Source organism: Oryzias melastigma, linkage group LG12 (genome assembly GCF_002922805.2).
Source record: "Oryzias melastigma strain HK-1 linkage group LG12, ASM292280v2, whole genome shotgun sequence".
NCBI lineage: Eukaryota > Metazoa > Chordata > Actinopteri > Beloniformes > Adrianichthyidae > Oryzias > Oryzias melastigma.
Window position 1 is genome coordinate 1,564,398 of NC_050523.1, and position 10,519 is coordinate 1,574,916.

Consider the following 10,519-nt stretch of genomic DNA (forward strand, 5'->3'; position numbering starts at 1 on the left):
ACCCCTCCCTCCTTGCTACATTAGAGCAGCAACACTCCCCCGCAACGGAGCCAGTCTCCATGGCAACCGGGTAGGAGAGAATCCTGCAGCCGGGGTTTCCCCCTAATGAGGACATCCCCTCCTGTCCGTGTCTGTGTGTCCGTGCGCGCGCACAAACACACTCCTGTCGTCCGTGTCTCCTCAGGGTGACGGGGGGGGAGCTGTTTGAGGACATCGTGGCCCGAGAATACTACAGCGAGGCCGACGCCAGGTAAACGTGTCCATCATTAGGACAGACCCGACACGTCCTCCTTCCCCGGACCCACACACCTCTGCAGGCTTTGTGAGGAGCCAGAATCCACACTGACAAAAGAGACTGTGCCCACACGCCCACACTGTGAGCCCTCAGGAGGGAGACTTAAATCAATTTGACGGTGGAGGCGGTTTGTGAAAGCGGGAGAGGAGGAAAAACCAGAAACATAAAAAGAGGCAGAAAACCAGTCAACAGATTTGTGTTCTAATCCTGATGTTGAGACGCCGGCAGTTTGGATCCTCTAGAGTTTCGCAAATCCGCCGTTAGGTGTTAGAAATCATGTCAGACTCAGTCGTTTACATTCAAGACTTTCACACGAGAAGCTCCTGGACATGTTCTGTATGAAGGTCCAAACCCAGAATGCAAAACTTTAAAGACCCACTCCGAGGAAAATCCTGTTTCTAACGTGTTCTAAAGCACACGTGTTAAAGTCACGGCCCGGGGGCCGGATCCGGCCCTCCAGGTAATTCTATCCGGCCCTCCGAACAAGTTCAGGTTAGAGCGTTCAGAGAAAACTGAGTTAAAGGAGGACGATCCGTGACACCATGATCCTTCCCTCTTTCCTTTATTTCCCTTCTTTCCTCCACTCCCCACTTCCCTCTTTCCTTCACTTCCCTCTTTCCCCCACTTCCCTCTTTCCTCCACTCCCCACTTCCCTCTTTCCTTTAAATCCCTCTTTCCTCCACTTCCCTCTTTCCTCCACTTCCCTCTTTCCTTTAAATCCCCCTTTCCCCCACTTCCTTCTTTCTTTCACTCCCCACTTCCCTCTTTCCTTTAAATCCCTCTTTCCTTTAAATCCCTCTTTCCTCCACTTCCCTCTTTCCCACTTCCCTCCCGGTTTCCTGACGCTCCGACAAACAGGATCCTCCTCCTCTGCTGTGAAGGCGGCGAGGGTTTAAGGATGCCGTGTTCTGCTTTCCACTGTTCCTGTCAGCAAACTCCATTTCACGCAAAGCTTCGTTTGCCAAAGAGCTTTCTGGAAGCGCTCCGACTCTAATGGATGCTGCGCTCTGTTAGCGATGTAGCCGAGGCCGAGCGCTCAGGAAGAAGCTTTTCCTGCTCCGGCATTCCCAGAACATCAGATCTTCCACTGGAACAGAAACGTTTCTGACCTCTTTGTGTTTCCTCCTGATTCCCTGATGAAAGGTTTCAGTGTCTCAGACTTTACTGAGTTCTAACGACACAAAAGACTCATGGAGACTTACGTAAAGAAAGACCGAAGGATGAATGAAGTCTACCAGCTTCATTTCACTGAATCAGACTTACTGTTTATGGATGAATGTTTACTGTTTGCTTTCACTCTTTGTGTTTTTTTGTGCTCAAGTTCTGTGTCGACTTCGTTGTGCGTCAGGTTTTTGTGTTTGTGCGGAGGTGGGCGTGGCCTCACTCTGCTCAAATCGTCATATGTGTGAACTGATGTGTGACGTCATCCGTAGGAAACAGTTTACATTCAGCTCCAACCGAATGAAGTCGATTCAGACGCGTCGGTCTACGCCGGCGTCTCCATAGCAACCAATCAGAAGTGAGCTTGTTAGAAGGCCACACCCCCACCTCTTGGAAACAGGAAACACAAAATCTGTCAATCGTTTTAACATTAGATGTGGCCAGCAGGCTCCACCTACTGTTATTGAAGCGTCTGATTGGTCAGTTTGAACTACAGAAAATATGAAAAAAATGAGGATTTGATTTTCACAATAAAATACAAACATATTAAAACGTCTAACAGATTTTGTACAAAATATTTTTAAAAGAATATTTCTCAGCATTAGTGGTTCAGTGAATCAAAACGTCAAAAGCTTCAGAGGAAGTGAAGGAATCTGTGCGTCAGGAGGCGGAGCCTCATCAGAGACTTGGTGTCTTAAGGATCTCTCCACGATCGCTTCAATGACAAAACCAGAAATCCTTATATTCCTGCTCTGAAAGTGTGTTTTTGAATGTGCAGTGTTCACACTGTCGCTATCAGCTCCTGGACTCACAGCTGGAAGAGGTTCGGTGTGAATCTGGTGAATCTCCTTCCAGACTTTTTCGTTTACAGCTCGATTCCGATAAATAAAACTTGGTTTCTTCGAACTCCAGCCCGACACGAACCGTAATTATTCGTTTCTCCTTCATGATCGTTTATCAAACTGTTATGTGTTCCAAAGAGGACGCCATCCATCCGTCGAGATCAAATCTGAGTCCCTGATTGGTCAAAGTTTAACTTAGTGCTGGGTTAATAAAATCGATTTACTCGATTTGAATCAGTTTAAGATTAATAAATCAATAATCGATCCATGAAAATATTAATCGATTTAGCACATAAAGTCCACTAGCTCGGTGCTAAGGCTTAATGTAATTTCCCATAGGACGGCTAATGCTAACGCTCAGTCAACCTAAACATACATTACTGATTAAATGAACATCTTTAATTTTTCAAACTCTTTTAAGGAAACATTTAATATAATTATTTGTGGTCTAAAACATCATTTTGTCATATTTTCTTCTTCTTCTGAATTAGGGTGTAATGCTGCAGCGCGATCGCCACCTAGTGGTCAAACTGAAACGTCCTCCAGGAGAAGCAGAACAATGTTTACAATGTTAATGATCTGAACATTATTGTTGGATTTTCTCCTTTAGAGAATCCATGTATGATATTAATTAGGGATGTCCCGATCAGGTTTTTTTGGGCCCGATCCGATTCCGAGTCATTTGATTTTGTGTATCTGCCGATACCGAGTCCCGATCCGATACTTTTATAAGACATTTAAAACATGAATAAATTAAACAAACAGATTAGTGTTGTCCCTCATTTATATTTCATTAACCTTCTGTTATCATTAAAAACTTAAAACTCTTCTGTGAAGTAGCTTTAATAAACAAGTAAAAATACAGCAAATATAAACTAGGAAAAAAATACAATTTTCTTGTTATATAAGTGATAATTAGTCATGTGATAACGTTTAGTGACTTTAACTTTAACATCTTTGGAGCTATTGAACATTTTTGACCAAATGTGATTCCTGTCCTCATTTAGAATTCTTAAAAATAAATTATGATTTTGTTTTAGCATAAAATTTGATGAGTGTTCATGAATAGCTGATATCATTATTAGTTTTAATTTATTAGTTTTATTTATTTATTTATTTTTTAGATTATGTGCTTATTTTTTAAGTTCTTAAGACATCACATTTTTGGTTTTATTACCACAGTAGTTAATTTTCTTAACTGTTATTTCTCTGTCAGATAAATCAAACAGGCACATCAAAGGACAGCTCGGGTCCTAAGGAGTTAAATCACGGCGCTAGCATGTAGCAGTTAGCAGCTGCTGTTTAACCATCTGTGAAGCATGAAGAGCTTCACATTAAAAAGAAACAAATACTGTCTTTTTCTGTTGGAATACCTTTAGAGGTTGTTGGTTGAGTTATGACAAACCAATAGAGACACTTGCTGTCAGTTTAAAGCGTTTTTAAAGGAGTTATTGGTCCCGGAAGTTAGCTTTCTAGCTAGCTTTGTTTACAAGTTAGCCTTCTGCTTGAGCTGCTGCTGTTTTCTGGTGTTGACATTTTGTGATCTTTTCATGACATCCAGACTTCTAGTGGAGTATTTATCCATAATGATAAGATGAAACGTAAAGCTCTGATCATAATGAGAATTAATGAAATATCCGATCCTGATCGGACAAAGGAGTCCGATTCCGATCGAGTCCCAAATCACGTGATCGGCCCCGATTTCCGATCACGTGATCGGATCATCACTAATATTAACAATCTCATTATTTCACTGATACATTTACAGGATGTGAACTAGATCAGATTAACATAAATATATCCAAATTATATAGCAGATTATTCATGTATTTCTACGTGTAAACTTAAAATTAAATCGAACAATCAAATAAAATCGAAATCGATTCGTGTTCTTGTGATTCGAATCGTTTCTGGAAATTCTAATTGATACCCAGAGTTGGTTAAAAACTGCTTTAACTTAAACGCGTGTTCAGTGGCCGCACGTTTTGGGCGTAGAACCTGAAAATGGACTTGAAAACGCGCATAGCGACGCGAGAATGTGACGGTTTGAACGCAGAAGACGAAACGTCTATGTAGACTTTTCAATGGAAACGTGTGTTCCTGTGTGTGAACGCAGTTCAAACCCTCAGCAAACACAATCCTCCGTGTACCCCCCCCTCCTTCCCATGATGCCGTGTTGATCTTCTGTGTGGTTTTGTCTCCGCAGTCACTGTATCCATCAGATCCTAGACAGCGTGTCTTACACACACCAGCATCAGATAGTGCACAGAGACCTGAAGGTGTGTTTGTGTTCCTCGTGCTGCATTCACACGCCTGTGTCTTCTGCTGGATTTTGGAGCTCTTGCTTGTGCCTGCTGTCTGTCTTTCTGTCTGTCTGTCTTTCTGTCTGTCTGTCCGTCCGTCTGTCTGTCCGTCCGTCTGTCTGTACGTCCGTCTGTCCGTCCGTCCGTCTGTCTGTCCGCGTCCTCCTGCAGGTTTTTGTGTTTGAGGTTCTGGAACTGAACCGGTCTCTCTCCTTCAGTAGGAGCCGGGGGGGGCACTGCCCCCCCCCCCCTTCACAGACAGTTTTATTTGTGTGAAGCTGAAACTATTCTGAGAGCGCCTGACTGTGAGAAGCACTTCTGCTGCCTCTGCATGAAGCGACCGTCTGGGGGGGTGAATGCGTTGGGACTAACCTGCTCCCCCTGCTGTCTGCATGCAGTCATTGCATCCAGCAGATTCTGGAGGCCGTGCTCCACTGCCATCAGATGGGGGTGGTCCACAGAGACCTGAAGGTGAGTCACCTGCAGGGCTGAGCCTGTTTGTTTGTTTGTTATTGATGTTTTCTTCTCAAAGAATGACACAAACATTCAGGAGCGGGAAAAAGATCCGTCAGGAGAAAACTGTAATGAGTTTGGGGCAGAACAGACAATAAGAAGAATAAGGTCGGCATCGTAAATCAAACTGGAGTCTCTAAACATTGAATGTTGACCCAAAGATGAAAGTCAAATATCACAGTTTGATAAAAAACACCTCATAGTTACAGACTCACTCCCATGAAAACGATGTTTTTAACCTGTTATTGTGGCATTTTTGTCATGATGAGAAAGAAAATTAAGATTAAAATTACATTTCTAAGTATTCATTCAAATTCTGTGAATCGGGAGCAGAAAGGAAACTGTCGTTTAAAAAAAATAGTAGAAAATAATCTGGATGGGGCTAAAAGCTCTTAGCTCCGCCCCATTCTGTCTTGATATCTGTCTCAAAACTGGACGGCTGGATAGCTCCGATATTGACTGTAAGCTAGCAGGACAGAGTGTAAACGGAGAGCTCTCAGTTATGGGTGTCGGGAACTCAGAGGTGAATTTCTAAAGAGCTCCTGCCGCTCTGCAGAAACTATTTCTTAGAAAACGACAAAAGTTTTTAGATTTTAGCTGAAAACACTAAAATTTTAATGAAAAGACAACAGAAAAGCTTTTATAAATAATAAAAAAGATGATTGGAGTGGATCTTTAAGTGTCTGTTTCCTCTTAAACATCAAATAATTTCTCCTGGCTGGAGTATTTTTTTTTCTTTGCATTAAAAATAATTCAGATTAAATATAATTTTAAGCTTCGTAATTTTAAACTTTGAAACTTTAAAATACTTTATATTTGTTATAAACAAAGCAATCATCCACGTTGTCTGTTAGCGTCTTTCTGAGTGTCTGTGGATCTTTTTATAAACTTTATAAACTCCTCCTGTCTGCTGTTTTTGTCTATGGTGCCCTCTGCTGGTCAAGAAAGTACATTACAGGTTTTAACCCTTTGACACCCGAGCTTTAGCGCTGATTTTGACGTTCTTCAACTACCGTAAATTTACACAATTGACCTAATTCTATTTAATTCTGATGTGGCGTTAATTTGGGGAAATTCATGGTAATTAGAAAACATCTATTACCTGCGATAATTCTAGTGTGAATGCTTTTTGCTGAAAGTAGTCACTGAAGATGCTGAAGCTTTTTGCTGAAAATTGTGACTCAATTTGCTTTAATTGCTGAAGGGATTTGCTGGAGATGCAAAAGCTATTTTGAAAATGTTAAATTTACTAAAAGATTTAAAAAATGTCGTTAAAGAACTATGAAAGAGCGCTGATATTGACTTACATTTCGGAAACATTTGTAGTAAAATTGCTGAAGAATCCCTAATACATGACAATTTTGCTAAAATTTTCAGTGTGTTGCATAAATATGAGCCCAAGTCCAAATTAGCCCAAAAAACCTTAGCAGGTGCCAAATCAACCAAAAGAGCTAGCTCGCTACTTAAATAGTAGCTAAACTCCATAATATCCAAAAAATCCTCAACAAGCTAAATTATTTAAAACATTAGCATGCTGCTAAAATAAAAGCTAAACTCTAAGTTAGCCTATATAAAAACCTTAGTAAATAATAAATTAGCCAAACACGTTAGCATGTTGCTAAAATAAAAACTAAATGCAAAATTATCCTAAAAAGTCTCAGTAATTAACAAATTAGCCAAAAATTTTAACATGTTGCTAAAATATTAGCTAGGCTCTAAATTAGCCACAAAAACCCAAGTAGATAAAGAAATTCGCTAAAAACGTTAGTATTTTGCTAAAATAGAAGCTAAACTGTAAATTAGCCTGTAAAACCTCAGTAGATAACAAGTTAGTCAAAAACATTAGCCTGTTGCTAAAATACAAGCTAAACTTTAAATTAGCTAAAAACCCCAGATGATAACAAATTAGCCAAAAACGTTAGCATGTTGCTAAAATATTAGCTAGGCTCTAAATTAGCCTCAAAAACCCAAGTAGATAAACGAGTTAGCCAAAAACATTAGCCTGTTGCTAAAATACAAGCTAAACTTTAAATTAGCTAAAAACACCAGATGATAACAAATTAGCCAAAAATGTTAGCATGTTGCTTAAATATTAAAGTCCAAAATAGCCTAAAAATCCCCAGCAAATGACAAGTTAGCCAAAATGTTAGCATTTTGCTAAAATAGAAGCTAAACTCTAAATTAGCCTGTAAAACCTCAGTAGATAACAAGTTAGCCAAAAACATTAGCCTGTTGCTAAAATACAAGCTAAACTTTAAATTAGCCTAAAAACCCCAGATGATAACAAATTAGCCAAAAATGTTAGCATGTTGCTAAAATATTAGCTGTGATGTGCTTGTTTTTTGGTAAATGTCTTCATGGCTGTCCCTAAGGAGTCATGATCACTCCTGCAGCTAAAACAGTTTAATTACAATTTTCATCTAAACAAATGTGAAGAGACGAGCGTTCACTTCAGTCTCCTGGATCTAAACCGGATCTTCAGGACATTTGTCTCCCTGTTTGACTCCAGCATGAACCCATCATCTTTTGGGATTACAGTACTCTACGAGTAATCTGATTACTCTGTAGTTGTCGTTTTCTAGTTGCTAACCTAGACGAGCTAATAGCTGAACTCTGCAGGTTGTTGTGAACTCTCTTGTTCTAGGTTTTGATGGCTGGTAAGTGCAGAGGAAGCATTTGGTCTGCATGTCTGTGCACGGCCGTGAGTTCTAAAGTGCATGTTTGTGTTCTGATTCTGAGCTGACGGTGTTGTGCATGAACATCCAGAAACTCAGTTTATTGTCCAACATATCAAAGCAAACGTGCACTAAGAGTTTACAACACTGAAGTCGGTGTCTGATTCACAGCTGTATTTAACGGGAAAGTTAAGGAGAAAAGCTAATTAATGGGTTTTACCCACAATGCTTCAGAAAGAAATCGGTTTCTGAATATTTCACATGGATTTAGTGAAACTCCGTCACTGATGTGTTAAAACGTTCGGTTTAAGTTAAAGAAATAAGTCAAATATTGAGGGTTTTCTCCACAAAAAAAAAAAAAAAAAGTTCAAATGAATTTTAATTCAGGGATTACTTAAGTACTTTTGAACTAAACACTTTCCCTCCTCTTTTTGATTATATTAAATTTAACTGCCCAATTCCCCTTAACTTCCCCTTTAACTTTCAGCTCAGTGGCCTAGTGGTGGAGTGTTCGCCCCGAGTGTTGCTCGGTCTACGATCAGACGAGGGTCGGATTTTCTTTGCATGATTTTAAAAATGAAGCTTTGTTATGTGGGCAGATGGAATTCTGGGAAACGATGTTCAGGCTCCTGCAGATGTTTCTCTATATAAGAGCTGTTGAGAGACCAGAATCTGTTGGTCAATTCAGAACAACTACAAACAGAATGAACAGATTTCCATTTGTCACAATCAGTTTGATCATTTTCGTCTGTTGAGTTGCTCCTTCAGACAAACTAACACTTCATAAATATAAACTGAGTTGAACAAACACGTTTTTTTTATTAACGGGAAACTATACGGTATTTTTTTTTTCCAGCCGTGTTTGTTTTCTGATCACATCTTAGAACTTCTGTGGTTCAAATAACATCCAAACCCAAATGCTCCTTCAGTGGAGACGTTCACCTTAAATACAAAATCATTTAAGACCTTATTTTATGGTGTATATATGTATTTCATTTTGGCTCTTTCCAGACTCCATATCCAAAAACAATTTTTTTTTTTACTCAAATCTCATTAATTTATTACATAAAGTGAGCTTTTAAATTATTTGTTTGAAATATATCTAATTCATAATGTAAACTATGGACTTCAGTCACTTAAAAGATGAAACATTTTTAAGTTTTGTTTATGAAAATGAAATCTGAAATAGAGATGATGCATAAAATAAATAAAAATAAGAAAAACATAAGTGTTTTCGGTCAAGTTAAAAAAATATTAAAGAAAACATTTATTTAACCTTCTGGGAATAAAATGAAATTTGATTAAAGATAAATAAAATTCTCTCCATCTTTCTTGTATTTTGTGACAGTCTCTGTACTTTTTTAATGAGATATAATTCAAATGTACGAAGAAATTGATCAAATTTTCAGAGACACCAGAACAAAACCAGGACAAAGGAAGACGGACAGAAATATGACAACTTTGGCTGAATTATATGACTGTTACTTTTTATAATGTTTCTAAATTCAAATAGTCTCAGTTTTCCATCAAGAGTTTGATTTGATTGCTGACTAAATCAATTATCTTCACTATGTTCTGTTTTCAGGCTAACTTGTTGAATTCATCTCCTTGGTCTGTCTTCACTTTTTTCTTTGTCATTTTTTTTCATTTTATAAATTTTTTCAGGTGCAATAAATAATATGAATTTAAGGCATTATTGATGAAAAATCTTAAGTGGTTTATCTGATACTGATGCTTATGGGAATAAGAAGTCCTGCTTTTGTCCCTCTGAGGGGAAATCACAAATCTAGGTTAAAATTTGAAAAACAAAAACATTTAGAATTTTATTAAATTAAAATAAGTTTAAATTTGTAATCCTATAGAAATGACTCTCCTGTGATTAAAAAAAGTCATTTCTAAAAACATTAAATCCAATTTTTTTTTGAATAATTGTCCCATAAAAGTTTAATTTAAATAGAACTTCTTATGGGCTCCATACGAGCCAGTAGGGGGCGATGTTGCGCGTCCTGCAGATGTGTGGCTTTGGGGGCGGGGCTTCTGCTTGACATCAGCACAGATCTGCTGTTTGAACTGAGCAGCATTTACAGTTTAAAATGAAGTAAACAAACAGCGAGCAGCAAAAGGCTTCCCGTCAGTCTGACCTCTGACCTCTGACCTCTGACCTCTAGCGGTTCATAAAAGATGATCTACTTCATCCACAGCTCCAGTAATCTTCAGTTGAGACGCTTTGTTCTCAGAGTTTCTAACTTTCTGCTTTTGTCTCTTTTAATGGTAAAATATTTATGAAAAGACAAATGTATTTGAAACATCGTCGTAGTTAAATTCAAACATGTCCGTTAAGAAAATGAACACTTTTGAACAAGCTAATTAAAAGTTTTCACATATGAAAAAAAAACTATAGTCCAAAAGTTAAACTGCCTGAAATGCAGCAGAAATTCTAAAAAAAATATGGTAAAAGTCAATTAAATAATGAAGAAATTACAATTTTAATATATATAACATGAATGTGCTCTGAAATTAATCAATTTTTTACTAAAAGAAAAGAAAAATATTTTATGCAAAAAATATAAAAATAAAAAAATAAAAGCTGCCTATTGATAAAAACTTCATTAGAATTTATTATTTCTTTATCAATGAAAGACATTCTTTGAAACTGAAAAGTCACAAAATAATAGTAAAAAAATGCAAATACTAATATTTAATGAATCATTTGAGAAAACTAAAGAAAAA

General features: G+C 38.0%; 1 protein-coding gene across 2 annotated transcripts in view; it reads left to right on the plus strand.

Moving 5' to 3' along the window:
* The window catches only part of LOC112163512 (calcium/calmodulin-dependent protein kinase type II subunit beta), a 46,678-nt gene that overhangs the window by 12,927 nt on the left and 23,232 nt on the right, over window positions 1-10,519 (plus strand). For both annotated transcript variants that reach the window (XM_024299942.2, XM_024299943.1), the window contains 2 exons: window positions 185-250; window positions 5,000-5,072. In XM_024299942.2, the coding sequence (XP_024155710.1) occupies window positions 185-250; window positions 5,000-5,072 (139 nt within the window). The remainder of the gene's footprint in view (window positions 1-184; window positions 251-4,999; window positions 5,073-10,519) is intronic.